This window comes from Diospyros lotus, chromosome 6, assembly GCF_014633365.1.
Source record: "Diospyros lotus cultivar Yz01 chromosome 6, ASM1463336v1, whole genome shotgun sequence".
NCBI classification, from domain to species: domain Eukaryota; kingdom Viridiplantae; phylum Streptophyta; class Magnoliopsida; order Ericales; family Ebenaceae; genus Diospyros; species Diospyros lotus.
The window spans coordinates 8,518,397-8,539,098 of record NC_068343.1 but is presented as its reverse complement, the minus strand read 5'-3'; the positions used below and the strand labels follow the sequence as shown (position 1 = coordinate 8,539,098).

The window sequence follows — 20,702 nt, the reverse complement described above, 5'->3', positions numbered from 1 at the left end:
TTAGTGCGCTGTGGTGGAGCAATTGGAACAAATACTGCGCAACCAAATATTCTTAGATGGGAAATATCTAGTTTTCGACCAAAAACCAATTATGATGGGGAGAACTTATGATATGATGTTGGCCTTATGCGTGTAAGTGTTGCTGCATGCAGAATTGCATGACCCTAAGTAGAAATTGGGAGTTTTATTCTCATGAGTAATGGTCTAGCAATTAATTGGAGATGTTTAATAAAAGATTCTGCTAAACCATTTTGTGTATGCACATGAGCAACTGGATGTTCAACAGTTATTCCAACTGACACACAATAATCATTAAAAGTTCGAGATGTAAATTCACCTGCATTATCAAGACGAATTGTCTTGATTGTATAATCTGGAAATTGTGCTCGCAATCTAATCATTTGAGCAAGTAATCTTGCAAATGCCACATTATGAGTGGATAATAAACAAACACGTGACCATCTAGTGGATGCATATATCAATATCATAGAATACCTAAATGGTCAACATGGTGGATGAATAGGTCCACATATATTCCTTTGGAAACGTTCTAGAAATGTAGGTGATTCATTTCGAACTTTAAATGGTGAAGGTCTAATAATCAATTTTCCTTGAGAACAAGCAACACATGAGAATTCATTAGACAAAAGAATTTTCTGATTCTATAATAGATGTCCATGTGAATTCTCAATAATTTTTCGCATCATTATTGACCCGGGATGGCCTAACCGGTCATGCCGAACAACAAAACTTTCTTTATTAATGAACTTTTGGTTCATTGTAGCATGTACTTCAATTGTACTAATATTTGTAGAATACAAACCAAAAGAAAAGGCAAATAGCTTTTCTAATACACATTTTTTACCAGAGACATTTGATGTAATATAGAGATATTCTATATTATTTTCATTCATAGTTTCAACATGGTATCCATTTTGTCGAATATCTTTGAAACTCAATAAATTTCTTTTTGATTTAGTAGATAATAAAGCATCATTAATAGTGAGTTTCGTTCCTCTAGGCAATAAAATACTTGCTCTTTCGGAGCCTGCAATGATTTTTACATTGCCTGATATTGTAGTGACAGTGGCTTCCATTATTTTTAAATTTGTAAAATACTTCTTATTTTTCAATATAGTATGTGTTGTGGCGCTATCTGCTAAGCATACATCTTCACCATTGATGTTGAGACCAACAAAAGGAAGTGAAAGATCCAAGCTTTTTCATTAAAAAAAAAAAGCATAATAAGATTTAAGTAAAAGAAAACAAATTACAAAAGAAACACACCAACAAAAAGAAACACACCAATGCTAATGCAACATGAAGATAACAAATTTAGAAATGGACCTTCTCATTACCAATTGAAGGGTTAATTTTGCCATAAAAAAAATCATCAATATTTTCGTCAAAAAAATCTGCAACATCCAAGTGTGTTGTCCCCAAAGAGTGAAGATGATCACCATCAAAATCACCTTAAGATGCAAAGTTTGCTTTAACATTTTTCCCTTTCTCCTTCAGAGAGGCATGATAGAGTTCAATCAAATGTTTAATAGTACGACATGTACGTGACCAATGACCTTTCATTCCACACCTATAACATACATTGTCAGTATGTTTTGGGGATCTTATTTTGTGAAATTTTCCCGTCTCATGCTTTTCTTCATTAGGTGTAATTTTCTTCAAATTAGAAGTATTATAAGGACCACCATGATATCGAAAATTATTTCGACCTCGACCACGTCCTCTTCTATGCCCACGACCTCATCCTCAATTGTTATACATTGTCCCATTCACTTCAGGGAATGGGGTAGAACCAGTAGGACGTGATTCATGATTTTTTTATCAAAAGCTCATTATTTTGTTCAGCCACAAGAAGGCATGTAATCAATTCTGAATATTTTTTAAAGCCTCTTTCTCAATATTGCTGCTGTAGGAGCACATTCGAGGCATGAAACGTGGAGAATATTTTTTCTCACATATCATTTTCAATAATCTTTTCTCCACATAATTTCAATTGAGATTTGATTTTAAAAATTGTAGAATTGTACTCACTTACAGATTTAAAGTCTTGCAATTGTAAGTGCATCCAATCAAAATGAGCTTTTGGGAGAACTACCGTTTTCTGATGGTCATATCTTTCTTTTAAACTTTGCCAAAGAATAAGGGGATCATTTATCGTGAGATATTTAGATTTTAGTCCCTCATGAAGATGACGTCGAAGGAATATCATAGCCTTAGCACAGTTTTGGCTAGATGCATCATTTTTATCTTTAATGGTGTCTCCAAGACCCATAGCATCAAGATGGATTTCAGCATCTAGTATCCACGATAAATAATTTTTTCCAGTAATGTCAAGTGCCACAAACTCCAGTTTTGTAAGATTTGTCATGGAGAATACTATCACAAAAAGTAATAATTAGATAAATGGTAAACTTAATTCTTATTAACAATGAAAAGAAAATAACTATAGAATAATGAAATAAAATAATAAGAAAACTAATCAACTATACATTATCATCGTTTATAATAAACACAATATGATAAGAGAAAATAGCCATAGGTGACCTATGAACAAAACGTGCATAAAGTATAAAGAAAAGTTAGTGTAATACTCAAAAATAATTTAAGGATAAAAATATATTAGATTATAGTTATTATTATTTTTATAAAAGATCTTATAGTCATCTAAAAAAAAAAAAAATCAGATTTTGGCGTGAGGCATGGCCACTGCCGCCGTTGCTGTCAAATCAACAACCAGGGCATGGCCGAACTGGCATGAACGTGAAGGGGAGGGTCTCTAGCTCACGTTACCCTTTGTGATTGGTTGAGAGAGGCTCGGATTTGGCTATAAATAGCCAAGTTTCGGTTGAAGATTTTCATCAAAGTTCATAAACTTAGATCGAGAGTTTGGGAAGGATTTGGAGCGTTTTGATAAGGGGCTTTTGTTCCCTAGGTTGTGAGAAGCAATTTTGGAGATTTTGAGAGTTTTTGGAGAGGTATAGGGGTGTTTTTGCATTCGGCCGTGTATATATATATATACATATATCGAGTGAAGGTGAAATTGGGTTGTAGAGCGATCGATCGAGGGATCTAATAAGGGGCTTTTGGTCGCAAGGCTATGGGTAAAAAATCTGAAAAGTTTCGTGTCAATCGGAATTTGAATCGAGGGCCAATTTGACTCGCTGGAGTTTGGTGGCGGGATAGCTTCGGCCGACTGTTTTCGGCCAAATCGGAAGGCTTCCGATGGTTTTTTCTGAGCAAGATAGGTACCATTGGGATCGACTAAGGGAGAGGAGCAGCCTGGTGTCGTCGCTTCAATTTTTCGGTGTGCCGTCGCTGGAGAAGATGATCGGAGGTATTTTTTGTATTTTTTTAAATACTGAAAATATAAAAAATTAGATAAAAAATAGAATTAAAGGAATTAAAATTCTGGAAAAATATCCAGAAATTCAAGAAAAATGAATAGTTTATTTTGATGAATTTTTATCTTGGAAATTTCTTGAGGAGATAATTAATTTGGATTTTTGAAGGGAAAGGTAAATATAAAATAAATAGGATAAATTTTTATAAAATTCTGAGAAAATTACAGAAGGATAAGAAATTTATTTTATGAATTTTGGTGATTTTTATTGAAGTATATTCGAAGGAAATCAATGAGAAATAAATTTTCTCAAGAAAAAGTAATTATGGAAATTTGAGAAAATAGGAGAAAAATCTGAAAAATTTCCAGAAAATTCTATAGGCTTATAAATATTGTTTTATGAATTTTTGTGGAGAAAAATTTAGAAAAAATTCTTGAAGTGGTATTTACTTGAAATTATCGAGAGAAAAATAGGAAGAAATTAGAGAAAAATAATGAGAAAATTGGGAAAATAGATATTAATTTCCCTTTGAATGCATATGATGTCTAGGGTATCGTTGAGGCTTGAATTTGAACTATAGAGTGCCTGGCACGAGAATCGAGGTCGATCGGGCACGCATTTTCGAGGAATCTTGAATTTAGCCCAAGGTGAGTGGTTCTACCCGAAAAGAATTTAAGTGACATGTGAATGGTTTACTGTGAGTGTTCATCCCTGTGGCTTGGTTTATTGTGATGGATTGTCCAAACGGTTATTTACACATGCATTAAATTTCGTACGGTAAATTGCATACATCGAAATGTTGATTTTAAGCTATGCATGTTATGATTTTCAACATTGGCTTGTTTTGTGTCGTCCATGTGGGACGTGGGTTGGTAACCTGTGACGTAGCCCAAAGTGACAGCACTCGGGATGCGTACCTAGGATTAATGCTAGGTGACCCACTTAGGACGGGGCTGAGACGGACTTCACCATATGGGATCCAAGTGGCGGGGCTGAGAGTGGACACCACCCCGGTTGTTGGCTCAAGTGGCGGGGCTGCGAGTGGACACCACCCCAGGTTCCTTTGAGCAATAGCATTAATGCCGAGGTGACGACGATTCCGAGGATAGTGCTGATGTGACACTCTTGGGGCTAGGGTTGCATTAGGTTTTGGAATGCTTTTGAGTAGGAGCATAAAGCCTAATTGATGTGGCACCAACTGAAATTACTAGAATACCCCTACGCGCTGATAGTTTCACCTGCCACGCGGATCACCTGAGAGACCGACACGTGGCAAGTCAACACTCCAGAGCGGAGCCCGGGAAATCCGGGCCTAACCGCAAGACCCGTTCCAACTTGACCGGGATTCTCGGGAGTCGTGCCCACTCATCTCGGGTACCCCAAAACGGGTTCGCCTATAAAAGACAAGGACTATCGTCAGGTACATTCAAGCTCCACAGCTCCCTCATTTACTACTACTTGCATTTACTCTACTGATTTGAGCGTCGGAGTCTACCCCGGGGGATCCAAGCCCCGGCCCTCCATTGTTTTGCAGGTTCTACACCCGAGGTCCGACATCCCCAAGTCCGAGGTTCCATTCCCGAGGTCCAGTCACAGAGGTGGCACGTGGTGGTCGGTCCCAAAAATTATCATCACTAATAATGACAATGGGGTGATTCCCGGGTTCATATGACGAGGTTGTCCCTCTTAAGCAGGATTGTTTTGCCAATGGGCCGAAGTGGTCGTGTCGCCTTTAGAAAGATTGCGTTTTCCCTGGTTTGGGTTAAGTGCTATGTGGGATTCTCTTAGGCTGGTGCATGTCGGGATTTATCGATTTTATATATGATTTTGCATATCTACATGAAAATGTTTTTGAACTCTCACTTAGATGATTCAGCATCTAATTTGGACTATGTCCCTGGAATATTCAAACGTTCCAGGTGAATGCAGTGGCGCCAAGGGAAAGGATATCATCGAGATGTAGCAATTGTGTTTAGTTTTCGTAGGTTTTTGTCCATGATTACGATGTTTAGAGGTTATGTAATATTTTGATATTTTCATGTGAAACATCGATTTGATTATTGTAAAAAGAATTGTCGATTAAATATTATTGAGGTTTCGATCTTGCTTCTGCTGATGTGATTGATATTACTTGTCTTAGTCTATAAGTTCTTAAATTTTGATATGCTAAGAAAGTACGATCGGGATTGTCAGGAAACGATTAGAGTATGTATATCGAGAGACTTATGTTGTATATAATATAAAAAAAAAATATTCCCAAAATCTCGAGGTAATGCACGTTGTGGGAAAACGGGGCGTTACAGTTAAAATACTTACATTGAATTTGTATGCTAGAATAAACAAATTGATAGAGAATCGTGCTGATAATGCCTTATAAAACTAAAGAGAATAAAGACAAAAAAAATAGGAAAAACTCATGAGATGAGAGAATAGAAATTTCCTTTATCCTTGTTATCCAAAGTCCTTCTCATAACATAAAATGCCTTTATTTATAGGCTTACAAGAAAAAAAATTCAAAGGTCACATGGTACAATTATAACGAAGGAATAAAGGAGTATTCATATATGTTACAATTATAATGAAGGGAGTGAAGGGTAGGATTTAGAAGATAAATGGACATCCACTTAATCATGGTATTTATAACAGAATGGAGTTATTCCATGAAATCTAATTTAGCGACTGGTAAGTATTGTGCTGATCAATTATCTCACAAGCTCACAAGTATGGTGGGTAGAGACAGAAAAAGGAGAGAGGAGAACTCAATGCCACTGCCATTGATCATTGTCTTAGAAGTGGAAGAGAGAAGCGCGGGGAGTGAAGGCGAGAGAGAGGTAGGGAAGGGTGAAGGAAAGAAAGAAAGAAAAGAAGAGAGGAGATAGAGGGGGAATGCAGAAAGCTTGACAAGTGCAACCCAACCCACCCTCTTGAGCTCTCACGAAGCACCTAGAATTCCATTATTTTTTACGTTTGATTAAATATTAAATAAAAGTCACATAATCTTTATTGTTAGTTCTATATAAAGATCGTGTTTACTAAAAACAGGGGCTAATAGTAATACGACATATATAAATTAAAATTGATGAACTAATCTTTGAACTTGACAGAGAGGGACTTGCTTCCATGAAAAGCAATCACTCCGAGTCCGTGGCGCCATGAGAGACACAGCGCGGATGTTGATGAACAACCCCCTTGCAATCCATCTTTATTTAAATTAAACAAATAATTAATTAAATGGAGTCAGACCAAATATTGGGACTCCATTAAAAGCAATCCTGCAAGTTTCTACACCCCTTTTGTCATCTTTTCCGGTTGCCATATTGAAGAAGTTTTCATATATACGTGTCCCTGTGGTAGCCTCTCAACCAAGGTGTTTTAGTTCTTAATTAGAAGCCATGGAAATGAGGAGGAGTTTGGTTGAGGCTCCGGTAGTCTTCGTCTTCGTCTTCTTCTTCTTCTTCATCAGTGCGAGCTCATTGGGAGATGATGCGGATGAGCATGATCTGGGTTTAGGGGCTTCGTTTATCTTTGGCGATTCTTTGGTTGATGCAGGAAATAACAACTATCTGCGGACCTTGTCCAGAGCGAATATCCGGCCTAACGGGATCGATTTTAAGCCATCTGGAGGAAATCCCACCGGCCGCTACACCAACGGCAGAACCATCGGAGATATTGTCGGTAAGATACACAGACACACACACCCTTCTTCTCAAGCATGGATGTTGATCGGGCGCATCAACTTCACGAATCTTTTCGAGCTTTTTTTTTATTTTTTTTTTCTATCAGGAGAGGAACTTGGACAGCCGCATTACGCAGTGCCATTTCTGGCCCCAAATTGCACCGGAAAAGCCATATTACACGGCGTCAACTACGCGTCCGGTGGCGGCGGGATTTTGAATGCCACCGGAAGGATATTTGTAAGTAGTGCTCAAAGCCTCAAACCTAATGAATTTTTGACCACCTTACCAGACCAAAAATCTATATCGATCGGTTGTGGTCTGTGATAGTACGTATATATTGATACGAGATTGAGCTGTGACAGGAAAGGAACCATTAATGAATTTTAAATATTGTTTTCATGGCAAGTTACTGTTTTTTGATTTGCAGGTGAACAGGCTTTCCATGGACATCCAAGTTGATTACTTCAATATTACTAGAAAAGAAATTGACAAACTGTTAGGTTCATCCAAGGCAAGAGACTACATTAAGAAGAGATCGATTTTCTCAATCACAATCGGATCAAACGATTTTCTGAACAATTATCTACTTCCAGTCCTCTCAATAGGGGCAAGGGTATCCCAGAGTCCAGACGCTTTCATCGACGATCTTATTAACCACCTTAGAGGCCAGCTTACGGTAGTTGCACAAATCCAATAATATTAACTGCTGTTTTAACACATTAATTTGCCACAAATAACCGTCCGTAGATATTAATACCATGTTGCTAAATGAAAATTATACAAAATCCTTATAATACAGAACAGTATGGCGCAAACCCATCAACGTAACTCACAAATTACTGAATTCCTTATAATAGAATCTCTTAAAGTGAAAGTTTTTGGGTTATATGGCTTTGATTGACAGAGACTGTACGAACTAGACGCGAGAAAGTTTATAGTGGGAAATGTTGGGCCTATCGGATGCATACCCTATCAAAAAACCATCAATCGGCTGAACGAAAACGAATGCGTAGAATTAGCAGACAAGCTGGCGCATCAGTACAACGCCCGGTTCAAGGCTCTGCTGACCGAGCTAAATCAAAAGCTTCCCGGAGCCACGTTCGTTCACGCAAATGTCTATGATCTTGTGATGGAACTCATTGCAAACTATGCCGAACATGGTAAGAATTTAAGGGCGCGCGGTTCATTTTTGGTTTGGTTCTTTCTGATTCATTTTATAGACTCAATTAACATGGAGAATTAAAAATATTTGTAAGTTTCTGTAACAGAGGTCATAAGAAATTAAAGGGGCATTTTGAAACGCTGCAGGATTTACGACAGCAAGTAAGGCGTGCTGTGGGAATGGAGGGCAGTTTGCAGGGATCATTCCATGCGGGCCGACGTCTAGCATGTGCTCGGAGCGTGACAAGCACGTGTTCTGGGATCCTTACCACCCCAGCGAGGCTGCCAATATCATCATCGCCAAGCAACTCGTCAACGGAGACGCCAAATACATTTCCCCCATTAATCTTCGACAACTCCGAGATCTTTGATACTAATTTTATTTAATTTCTGGGATGCTTCCTAGAACTTCATGTTACTTAATTTGAAGCTGTTTGTATCGTAACATGTTAATTGAAAAAAGAAATATATTCTATACTAAATAATCTCTCTCAAAATTCAATCGACACTTTCAGGTTGTTGGTTCCTGAGGTCCGTAGTAGTGTGGCAGCGATTTACGTGTGGGTACGCTTAGGAGATTGCGTGACCCATTTTGCTTCGCCATCAATGTTTGGTAGATTATTTATTATATTTAAATGGGCTTTATGAATTACAACTATTAATGTTGTTATTAAAATTTATCAACAATATTGTTGGCGTTTTAATGGCACATTAACTTAAATGATCAGAGTGTCTTTAAAAAAGAAAAAGAAAAAGAATAGGCTTTTTGACAACACCGTAAAGCTGGAGTTTGAGAAACAGAAACTAGAATTTTAAGTCTTAAAATTAGTAAGTTTACTTGGGCAGAGGCTATATTGAATGAAAGTTGTTCATCTTTTAAATAGTAGATGGTATTAATGTTTGACCGAGGATATAGGTTGAGCGATTGGATGAGTAATATGTCAATATTAATTCGGTAGGTTGCGAGTTCGATTCTCACCCTGTGCAAGGGCTAAAAATGCAACCTACAATTCACCTTCCCTGAGATAATTGAAAACACAAATATTGAGAATTGTCAAAAGACAATCATCTCAAAATGATATTAATGTTTGTTTTGATGGGTTAAAAAAAGCCATACGGGCATGTCTCTTATTTCACCACTAATTAGAACAAAATTTATCATCAATGTTTGATAAATTGCTCATTATATTTAAATAAATGTAAGAATGAAAATTCTTTTAAGTAGTGACGTTATCACTAAAAAAACAAAATTTATCAAGAATATTGTTAGCTCTTTGATGTCACATAAATGTAACTATAGCATAGATTATTATTGTGTGGATAGTCCTATTGAAGCCTAATCTTATGGTTCTCTTTTTGTTTTTGGATATATGCCTAATGGCCCTAATCTAATGATTGACGAAAGAGTTTGGAGTATGTTTCTCTTTTCTCTTCTTCTTTTTTTCGCATATAGATGTTGAGTTTTAAATTAATTATTTTTATTAAAAAATAATAGTAAATGATAGGGTTTGTCAAGTATTTTTAAAAACATTTGTCAAATCAAATTTCATAGATAGTTTGTTTATATTATAAATCATAATCGACTCACTATTTGTTTGAAATAATAGAGACTATAAATTTAAATGGCTTAAACAGTATGAGTTGCAACAATTAATAATAAAAAACATAGCAACAATAAAAACAATATTCATTTTAATTTTTATTAAAGCGCTATTAACACAAAAAATCTAAACCTTTTCACCTTTTTACAATTTTATACAAAAATTTCAATTTTAGCAATAAGGTCCTTATTTGATCAACTAGTTGCAATTTTATCCGCGACTCGGATTTGATTCGAGAGTTATCTAAGACCCGCTAACGTGGCATGCCACTTGGCATTTTAAAATATTTTGAGTGGGCCCCACATGTACACATGTAAAAAAAAAAAATGTTAAATATATGTTATATATATATATATGTGTGTGTGTGTGTGTTATAGATATATTTACAAAAAAATATAGGCGGAGGACGAGGACGACGATGATGGAGGACAATGATAGCGACAGGCGACGATGTTGGGTTGGAGGTGATGGCGGATCTAGAAGTTGTAGATGGTGATGGAGGCCGAATCTAGAAGCCTGATGATCGATCGTTGACTTCGATGGGGTCAGCTTAAGTGATCAATAGCGAGGACGAGATAACTGGCAATGGATGTCATATGCCGGCAAGAGCAGATGATCATCAATTATTTTCTGTGAGGTGGCCTTGAGCAGAAAGAAGTTCAAATCAGTGATTGATCTAACTTCTAGATCGATCATTATCGCCATGAGCAGGAGGAAGCTTAGATTAATCGTCGCTTTCAACTTCTAGATCGGTCGTCACCGTTGCCATTTGTCGTAGTAGTCGTCGCCATCGCCATCCTCTTTCATCACCGTTCTCCACTTGCCTGCTTCAATTTCTCTATGCATGTATATATATATATATATATAACACATATATATTTAACATCATTTTTTTTTATTTTTTTACACGCGTGTACATGGAGTCAACTTAAAATGTTTGAAAATGGCAGATGACATGCCACGTCAGTGGGTCATGGACAGCTCTCGAATTAGATTCGAGTTGTGGATAAAATGATAATCAATTAATTAAATCGAGATTTTATTGTCAAAATTAAAACTTTTAAATAAAATTATAAAATTGAAAAAATATTTAGATAAAATACAAAGGAAAATTGGGAGTTGGATTGAACCAATTCATCCAAGCTATTTGATAATGCGGTGGCCGATCACCTTCTTTTGCCTTAGACCAGGTACCTACAATGGAGTCGGGGACTTGCTCTCCTAGGATCACTCCGATGTTCAAGTTAGATTATGAGGTTAACATAAGCTTTAAGTATCTTAGTTTAGGATTTAACTAGAAAAAGTTAAGTCTTACCCGTTCCTTCTCTTCATTTTTATCCGAGATAAGGATTCTTTTTCAAATCTCTGGGATCCCTATCCCGTTCTTCACGGAGTTGTGATCTTCTCGATATAGATCCCCTAATTGTTGGTGAGGAGTTTGAGGTAATTTCCATTTCCATAATTTTCGGTGTGATGATAGATCTCGATGAATTCAAAAAATCTCCACCGAGTAACATGCTAACTGGTGTAGTGATATGCATCTATCACTTGTTTTTTCTGGGTTTAAGTAGAATGATGTCAGTAGAATAGTTCATTAGTGGGCATGTGACACTATTGTCAATGACTATGTATTAGAGTAATTACATACCCGAGGTATTTTCCCAAATCACTACTATTTGATGACATTTTGATTCTTTTAAATACTAAGAGATTGGAGGTATACGTTGGAGATTGAACACAAATTGAACTGTCATTGCAGTTTACCAAGTTTGAGTTGTTTTGAGGTTGAGGATCGCTTGTTGGTTGCAAGATCGAGTGAAGCTTCATAATTGAAACTAGTGAACTTGACTAATTTCTTGTTGCTTGGATCGTATTTAGCTAAAAAAACTAAAATAATCTTCTAATCCTTGAGTTAACATATCAAATAACGTACACGTGTCTGGTTACTCACCCCCCAATGCATCAACGACCGAGAGTGGGCAATAGCTGTGTTATATGTCGATTGATTGATTGGAGAGAAATTAGACTAAAGATCATGTAGGAATGATAATTTAGTAATTAGTATTTTAAATGTTGATTTGAGGATAATTGATAAAAAGTATTATTACTTTTTGCATTTATTGTATACGTATAAAGAAAGCTCAAAATTATTAATTCTATTGCATAGTATAAATTAAAAAATTATTCTTGCTGTCAATAAAAAATAAAATATTGAACACCCAAAAGTTCCAAATACCGACAAAATTACAAAACTACAAAAAAAGAAAAGAAAAAAGAAAGAAGTAATTTTGTATATATATATAAAAAAAAATAGTTTTTAGAGTATCCAGCAGCGTAAGCATGAGAGTGCCTTGAGTAATTCGTCCGAGGGGTACGTCCTTGCGGTGAAGCCGGAGCAGGTGGCTGGTTCTGATGTTGGCTGTCGCTTGCTTGGGGAGAGGAATCAACACAAATAATATCAAGTTTGTACACTGGTAACTTCTGCAAAGGGGAGGGGAGAGAGAGAGAGAGAGAGGCTACGAAAAGGACTCATGAGAACCCGTAGCCGACAGCCGGTAGAGGCAGGCTGAGGACGGCTACCAGTGAAGTGAAGCCGCTCCCTCTCATTCCCATTCAACAGAGACAGCCCCCTTATTTGACTGACACTCTCCTTCTTCCCTCACTTACCTAATTTCTAAATGCAATTCCCTATTTCTTAACAAAAAAAAAAAAATAAAATCAAATGGGCTTCCAAAATTTGTATTCAAAATATCAATCCAAACTGATTTTTTTAATGTTTAAATTAAAGACCCGTTATCTTATTTTTTTGTATTAATTAAAGACCCACATTTGTGAAACTATGTTGTGGATGGAGCCGTTGGTTAATGATTAAAAGAGGAGGATGGACGGATGGATGGCTGGATGGCGGTGTTGATTTGGGGGGGATGAAACGTGATTGATGGTGAAGCGAGAAATCCGGCAAATAATCAGACAAACTAGTACGGAGAGAGAGATAGAGAGAGCGACAGCTTTGAAATCAGAGGGCCGGGGAGGGGCCTCAGTCAGCAGCACTATTATTGGCGTTGATTGTCTCCTTCGCTCTCTCTCTTTCATTCCGCCCACGCCATTCCGACACTCCTCTGCGCCCAGCCATCATGGAGATTCTCTCCCCCAACCCACTTTTTTATTATTATTAAAAAGTCTTATTTCATTTTTATGTGAAATGAAAATAAAAAGAAACACAGCCCCACCCCCCACTGATGAATGATTAAGAAAAAGATAAGGAAAAACCGAAGAATGGAGGGAAATTCGGAGGCCGAAACAAACGCATCTACTTTTCGAGCCGACTGAAAATGTTGGGACAACAGAGCTGAGAACTCTGCCAAAGCTGTTCACCGTTTGGATATAACCATTAGAAGAAGATGTCTCATTTCTTCTACACAGAATCTCCTCTCCATCCATCTCTATAAAACCCCGCTTCTTAATTTGCTTCCAAAAGCAGCCAAACATCTCCTCCCTCCTCATTCTAACCAGCACCAGCCTCGATACCCACCGTCAAACCTCTTCATCCTAAAATTTCAATGCTTTTCTGCTGCTGACGACCAAAATGGCGTCTGATTCCGGCGATCGACGACCCGCAAGGTCGGGTCCGCCCTCGGCCGAGCCGGAGCACCTCCCCTGCCCGCGCTGCGACTCCATCAACACCAAGTTCTGCTACTACAACAACTACAACTACTCCCAGCCGCGCCACTTCTGCAAGTCCTGCCGCCGCTACTGGACCCGCGGCGGCACCCTCCGCGACATCCCCGTCGGCGGCGGCAGCCGCAAGAACGCCAAGCGCTCCCGCACCACCGTCACTGACACCACCAACACTTCTTCATCCGCTTGCGCCGCCCGGATACCGCTCCCTACCGGCACTCCGGTTCTGGTGCCTATCTCTGCCGCCGATAACGGGGGCGCCGTACAGTTTGTGGGGCACGCCAAGCCTGGGGTGAATGGGTGCGGAAGCTTTACTTCGTTGCTGAGCACTCAGGCGCCCGGGTTCTTGGCGCTGAGCGGGTTCGGGTTGGGGCTCGGGCCGGTGTTTGAAGATGTGGGCTTCGGGCTTGGAAGGCCATTTTGTCCGTTTCCGGCGGTGGGCGACGGCGATGCTGGCGATAGAGGCTTGGGGAACATGATCGGACACGCGTGGCAGCTGGAAAGCGGGGAAAGTGGGTTTGCGGGTGGGGATTGCTTTTCTTCCCTGCCGGATCTTGCTATTTCAACACCTGGGAACTCCCTGAAATGAGACGGTGTTTTGTGTTTGATTACTTGTTTTGGAGATGTTACATAGAATGGGTTTTGTCGTCTTAAGCAGATTTCAAAATTAAGAAATCAGACTTTTGTCTTCTTGTTTTATTCCACCATCTTCTTCAATGTTAGATGTATTTAGCTTACTACTTCCACACCCGTTTCTTATCTTCCCCTTTCCCTTCCCCATACATGTTTGCTCAGCAGCAAGGATACATACTCCTCATTGAATTGAACATGGTTAGGTTAGGTTAGGGCAACAAGTTAATGAAAATTTAGTTTTATTATTTAATTATTAAAACATGTGAACAAAAAAAAAATAAAAAAATGTTGGGTTAGATTCATTTAATCACAAAAATTAAGATATTGTAATTAATTAATATTTCAGGATATTAAGATATTGTATATATTTCAGAATTGAGACTTAAAAAGGGACAGTTTTGAGTAAGCAGTTTCCTTAGCTTTGTTGTGTGAACTGTGACGTGGGTTTCCACGACTTTGAAGCCTAAAAATCTTTTTAAACAAACAATGGATATGGATGGGCTTCTCTGAATGAATCATGAATTACACGCGCTGAACAAAATCCACGCAGCCGAGCCGACTCTATGTATTCACCATTCACCCTCTATTCTGTTTTATATTTATAATAATAATATGGGGATGGGAGATGAAATAACATAAAAGATTACTGTTCTGTTCTCATTTCAAAAATGAAAAATAAGTGACAATTCCATCGTTTTTTACTTTGAGCTTTTATAAAAATATAAGTAATATTATTTATTAAAAATATTCCTTTATTTGTTTTTTTATTCTTATCTTTTTATTTATTAGGGACATTTGTTAATTAAGATATGAATAAAAAAATTAAGATATAAGATGCATCTCGAACTTTTATTCTTTTTAACATGTTTGTTAAGTTTATTTGATTATTTTTAAAAAAATTATTAATGATCTTTTATCTTAATTTTTCAAGTATATATATCTCTTTTATTCAAGATAAACATATCTTGGTTCCTATATATAAGAAAAAATGATTTTTGCGCCTTCTAATGTATTTTAAAGAATTTAACAAATAATTTAAAAAAAATTTTAAAATACTTTCTAACTCTATCTTGATTATTTTATATTTTAATTTAAAATTATTTTAAACTTAATATTTTTTTTATCTGATTCATTTTAACTGACTAATAAAGAAAATCTGAAAATTATTGAATGGGCCAAACAGGTGAACGGTTTATAGATTTTGGGCTGATATCGTGTCTTTACTGACGAGTGACGAGAGGGCCGCCTTCAATCTTCTTCCCCGCTCTGCTAGGGTTTTTAAACCAGGGTTTTTCAGAAGTTCACTCCTCCTCCATTTTCAGATTCCATTTCTCGAAAATGGCGTTCTCCTTCACGCCACAGCAGCCCCAGCCCCAGCTATTCCAGCCGCAGCAGCCGTCTCCGTTCCAACAAAGCAGCCCATTTTTCCAACCACAACCGCAACAACAGCAGCAACTATTCCAACCCCAACAACAGCAACAACTACAATTTCAGCCGCAGCCGCAGCAGCAACAACAACAGCAACAGCAACAGCAGCTGTATCTCTTCACCAATGACAAAACCCCCGCGAGTTACGGCACCAAGTGGGCCGATCTCCACCCCGACTCCCAAAAACTTCTCCTCCAAATCGAGTATGTTTGGACATTATATAATTGTCCGTTTTGGATGTAATTGTTGTCTTTTAGGGTTTTGAGTTGCTATGCAAGTGGTTTTTGTTCGTAGGGAGAAGATACTGGAGTACAGGGACGAAAGCCAGCTGCTGGACCAGTGTAGTCGGCTTTACGATTCTTCGGTCGCCAGTGACGGGTTTGTGCATGACGCTAACCACATTGTTCAGGTTGTTAACTTTCCACTTTACCCAATTTATTGCTGCTCGTGTCATTTTCGCAGTATAAAATACCCAATTTTGTCTTAGTTGGCTGTAATTTAACCCCAATAACGGTCTGTTTGAATGATCATCAGTGCCATTCCATCCAACATAAAATTACCCCTTTAACAAGCATTGTATGTTACTTGTCTGTGATGGATATCTGATTAATTCAATGAAATTAGAGTATAATTAGCAAACTAAATACTTCAGCCTGGATAAGCTGACATGTCGTATCTTCCCTGTACATACAAAAGCATTTTCCCAGCATTGTAGACCATAATTAAGTTTTTATGATAAATTTTGATGTTTATAAATAGTATCTGTTCCTAAAAGTTTTCTTAAGTTTCAAGAGTGTGGAGAACAAGCCTTCTTCTGTTGCTGAAGAAATACTTTTGGTTAAGATAGAAATGCAGGAGAATGTCTTGAATCTTGACCCGATCATAAGCTTAATAACATAACATTCTACATGTGTCACGGTTAGATATGATTCAGAATTACATAAAATAACATTTGTTGGCTACATGAATCTAGATGGTTAATTATCTCTATCTTTTGTAAGACCCTTATTAGAGATATATAATAATTTGTCCTTGAACAGTTAGTTGAAAATATAATCAATCTGATTGAAGTTGAATGGGTGAACTTGAAGTATCCTACAGTTAATTAAACTGTACTCATGTTTAGGTCAATGTGTTCTATAATCTGGAGCTTCATCATATAAGGATTTAACTAGGTTCAAGAGGGCCAGAGTATACTTGTTGGAACTTGGCACTGCCTTTGAGATGAGAATTTGGCCTGATGTGTAGCTTTCTCAAGCTTATTTGCTGATTCTGCTGGAAAATCATCTAAGATGATGCTTTGATATCTATAGCTGTTGTCTCCCACATTCAACTAATCTCGCAGATCTATGCAACAATCTTCTTGCTGTTGTCTTTTCTGTCTTATTCTTTGTACTGCCAAGGGTGTAAGCAGGCCAAGCTTGGCTACTCAGAGAGGTGTTTAGTGAAATTAAAGCTTGGCTGGCTGGGTAAATTGGTTGAGGTTTTGAGCTCACCTTTGGCTCTGTATATTGACTGGTGTGTATATATATAAAGAAAGATTGGTTTTGGAGGGAAAAAAATTGTGGTTTTGGAAAAAAAAAAACTTATTTTTAAGCATTTCTCATGAAAATTAAAATTATCTGATGCATGGAGTGCTCAGGCTACAATGTCAAACAGATCTAGTAAGTATTAACCAAATAAAAACTCAATGGTATAACCAGTTGTTAGATCTATTGAGTAATCCATAAATCAACACCAAATTGGAGGTCTTTAACAAAAGAGGGGAGGATTATTCAGCACATTGCAGTACTTTAGCTTCTAAGGTTCCTTAACTGTCTTAATTTTCTCATCAGTTCTGATTTTATTGCATGATCTTGTATTTTCATGGCAGGAACTTGGTGGAATCAGTGTAGCAATGGAGCGGCAGAAAGCTGTTCTGCAGGAATTTATGAATGTTGTGAAAGATATGCTACGGCACACAGAGGTTGCTATTCGTTCATACATGATGTTACGCCCAAGGTTTATTCATCCAAATACTGGTGCTGCTTCAAATCCCACTGCACCATTGCAGGCTTCGGGAGTGATGGTGGCTCAAAGTGCAAGTAGTCAACCAAAACCAACCTCGTTAGTGCCAGTCTTTGATTTCTATAGTGGGCTCCCTAGGAAACCATCTCCATTTTTGGAGCAAACAGTTGCCAGATTTGAGAAATATGTTGGTCAATGCCGCCAGTGGATTGAAGAGATAGAGCAGCTGCTCCTTGTAGATTCTGACAGGAACTCATTGAGCTCCAGCTCCTCATTGTTGCAGTCTCTTCCCAAGGTCATGTTAAACGTGCATGAATTTTTTGTTCATGTAGCAGCTAAGGTAAAGTGAACTGAAGTTCTTGTGTTTTTTAGCTGCTTGGTGTTGGTGTTTTTGTCTATTTATAATATTTATTCATGCATATTTAGAGGAAAAAAAAGAAATAAAACAAGCAGTGTGAAGCTCAAAACATTTTGAAAGACAGGGGACTATGTTCAGCTCATTCTTCTTGTACTATATATTGATAGCGGTGTTGCAAAAAAATGAATGCATTTTCCCATAAAATTTAACTTCAAAAATGTGAGAAACTGCATTGCTTTTCTGTAAATATGCCTCCTGTACTTATGCATGAGCATTCAGACTTGGAGCGCTACAAGTGTTTCCTACGGCCTTTAAAGATGCAGCTTCTCTGACTAGCTGCTTATATGATCACAGTTGCTTTCTCATTTGAGGATGCTGTTTTGTCATTTCTCATCAATATTTAACTTGCTTGTCTATAGGTGGAGAGTATTCATCAATACATTGAATCAATGAAAACAGCATATCTTGCTGACCAGCGCCGTCGTGGGGATGGGAGTGATCCGTTTCTTGAGGCTGATCGACGAGAAACAGCCAAACAAGAAGCTGCTGCTCGAAGGGTACATCCAACCCTGCATCTACCTGCAATTGCACAACCATCAACTCAAGTTGCAGGATCATTTGCCAGCTCAGCAACATCTGGGGCATCAACTGCTCCACGGACTTCTACAGCTATTGCAGTGGCTTCATCAGGGAGTGGGTCCTCACTTTTTGCTACTCCATCTACCATGTCTTCGTCATCTTCTCTATTCTCCACTCCCATTGCTTCTGCTCCAACGTCCTCCTTATTTGGAGCATCTGCTGCTTCCCCACAGACACCACTTTTTGGCTCATCCACCCCCGCCTTTGGCACTACTTCATTGTTTGGCTCTACCCCTTCTGCCGGTGTTTCTACATTTTCAACGCCATTTGCATCAGGTTTGTTCTGTCAACATCATTTACTACTGGTTAGTTTGGGTCCAGAAATTTCAATCACTAGTTAATCTCTTAATTATGCAATTATTGCAGTTTCCTCTGCAGATGTTACTAATGACATATATGATGTGATAACTACTTTATATTGTCCTAAATTATCATTTCTTGATTAATGAGGAGCATCATTTCTCCTTGGTATGTTCTGATTGAGTTTTAATTGCTTCTTTATTATCTGATTGAGTTCGTTACGTTGCCCTAGGTGCTGCAATGGGGTCAGGAGCAAGTTTTGGCACCACGTCTGTAAGTAGCTTCATTGGCAATATTTTCCTTTTATTCTCTAATGGTTCATTCCATCTGTATTTCCTACAAATTTGGAACAAGTCTTAACTGTTAACTGAAACCCTTAACCCTATGTATATGATTTCTTCAGACTAGGAAATTATCATTTCTTTTTGTCCTTTTTTTTTTGGTGGGGGGTTGTTAGGTTTTCTTGAAATTGGGGTTATCCTGTATGTGCATCTACATCTTCTGAGGCTTTTGACAGCTGACATGAGCCCCAACAATCCTAAAATTGGCTCACCCAATACTTACTAATTGAAGGGCATCTGTCTAGCAACTAAAATAGCTACCACCTATGAAGATTCTCGGGGATTCAAGTTTGAAAGTTTGATGTTTGAGCAAAATATTCAAATATTAGGATTCCATTTCTCCAGCTTCTTTTGTTAAATTCTCTTCTTTCCACAAAAGAATACTTCTGAGTGAAATTGACCCTTGTGAGTATGTTGCTAGTCTTGATGAACCCACAAATGTTGAAGACATATATACAAGGAATCATGGAGACCTCCCTTCTGTCTGCGGGGAGGGGATTAACCAAACTATAATCTAACATATATCGTTGGAGTGCTGAGGACGGTGCAGCTTTTTTTATATTATTCAGTTAGCCGGCAACATGCTTTTGTTCGGGTATGCAACTGATTCTCCTATCCATTGCAGAAGGCGAGAGTTAAAAGTCGCACAGGTCGACGCTAGTAGCCACCACTGGAGCTCATCAAATTGCAAATCTACTCGGCACTCAAGCCTCTGAACAAACTCATTTGGTGGGAATTATGCTTTTCAAGAGATCTCCAATGTGGGCTGTTTTTCTCGGAGACATGGATCTGCCATATCCACGTGGTGGATTCCAAACTTGCTAAGAGGAGGCTAATTTCTGGATGCTTTTGGGTCTCCACATCCAAGTCTTGTTTCTTAGATGATATTCAGATATTCAGATGATGAAGAGGTAATGCCCTGAGTATGAGATTCTCGTCGCTGTAACATGTGAAAATACAACCTTGCTAGATGTATTTGTCTGTAGGTTGAAGTTTTGGGCTTGTATTCCCTGATTAGACAAATTGAATGAACGCTCAAGTTGATCTGAAATCTGGTGCAATTAACTGTTACATTTGTCTTTTTTTTTTTTATTGCTAAATATTACATGTAGACGACCTTTGCGTCTTTTCTGGCGTTCCATAGAATTTTTTTTTTTTCCTTTAAGTTTGTGTTGATAGTGAAGCATAACGGCACCATTTAGGGCTGGAGGGTCAGATTCAATTCACCGTTTACGTGTTGGCGGATTGCTGCTCAGCAACTGCCCGAGATCGTGCCCATTCTCTTATTGATGGTTTTGTCCTTTACGAGAAGCAATGCTGGTCGTCGATGCTGTCTTTATCCGGTGCAATCCCAGTCTCTTCTATTTCCATTGTGCGTCTCTTATTTATTGTATAGTGCCTTGAGATTTGTGAGACAGAGAGAGCGAGAGTGAGAGAAAGAGAGCAGAAGTGGGTTAGCGAGGGGTTTCTCATTTCTGGTTGTTCTACCCTTTGTCCTTTTCCTGTTCTTTTCTTTG

At 38.1% G+C, this 20,702-nt stretch overlaps 3 protein-coding genes across 3 annotated transcripts; all 3 read left to right on the top strand.

Moving 5' to 3' along the window:
- Positions 1–6,656: 6,656 nt before the first annotated feature.
- LOC127804175 (GDSL esterase/lipase At2g23540) lies at positions 6,657–8,806 on the top strand. The gene is made up of 5 exons (XM_052340969.1): positions 6,657–7,037; positions 7,146–7,276; positions 7,467–7,715; positions 7,944–8,199; positions 8,348–8,806. The coding sequence occupies exons 1-5, from the start codon at positions 6,755–6,757 to the stop codon at positions 8,569–8,571; spliced, it is 1,143 nt and encodes a 380-aa protein (XP_052196929.1). The 5' UTR covers positions 6,657–6,754; the 3' UTR covers positions 8,572–8,806.
- A 4,218-nt stretch (positions 8,807–13,024) lies between these two features.
- Positions 13,025–14,225, top strand: LOC127803194 (dof zinc finger protein DOF3.4-like). The gene has a single exon (XM_052339266.1). The coding sequence runs from the start codon at positions 13,388–13,390 to the stop codon at positions 14,066–14,068; it is 681 nt and encodes a 226-aa protein (XP_052195226.1). The 5' UTR covers positions 13,025–13,387; the 3' UTR covers positions 14,069–14,225.
- A 1,093-nt stretch (positions 14,226–15,318) lies between these two features.
- LOC127803119 (nuclear pore complex protein NUP58) lies at positions 15,319–20,256 on the top strand. Its single transcript, XM_052339153.1, has 6 exons — positions 15,319–15,743; positions 15,835–15,949; positions 17,414–17,887; positions 18,325–18,820; positions 19,077–19,117; positions 19,811–20,256. The coding sequence occupies exons 1-6, from the start codon at positions 15,451–15,453 to the stop codon at positions 19,844–19,846; spliced, it is 1,455 nt and encodes a 484-aa protein (XP_052195113.1). The 5' UTR covers positions 15,319–15,450; the 3' UTR covers positions 19,847–20,256.
- The last annotated feature ends 446 nt before the right edge of the window (positions 20,257–20,702 follow it).

Excerpts from the sequence above, each read along its gene's own strand:
- LOC127804175 (XM_052340969.1), top strand. The coding sequence starts at position 6,755 with ATGGAAATGAGGAGGAGTTTGGTTGAGGCTCCGGTAGTCTTCGTCTTC. Across the intron at positions 7,038-7,145 it reads AACCATCGGAGATATTGTCG|GAGAGGAACTTGGACAGCCG; the intron begins GTAAGATACACA and ends TTTTTCTATCAG. Across the intron at positions 7,277-7,466 it reads ATGCCACCGGAAGGATATTT|GTGAACAGGCTTTCCATGGA; the intron begins GTAAGTAGTGCT and ends TTTGATTTGCAG.
- LOC127803194 (XM_052339266.1), top strand. The coding sequence starts at position 13,388 with ATGGCGTCTGATTCCGGCGATCGACGACCCGCAAGGTCGGGTCCGCCC.
- LOC127803119 (XM_052339153.1), top strand. The coding sequence starts at position 15,451 with ATGGCGTTCTCCTTCACGCCACAGCAGCCCCAGCCCCAGCTATTCCAG. Across the intron at positions 15,950-17,413 it reads ACGCTAACCACATTGTTCAG|GAACTTGGTGGAATCAGTGT; the intron begins GTTGTTAACTTT and ends TTTTCATGGCAG. Across the intron at positions 17,888-18,324 it reads TTGTTCATGTAGCAGCTAAG|GTGGAGAGTATTCATCAATA; the intron begins GTAAAGTGAACT and ends GCTTGTCTATAG.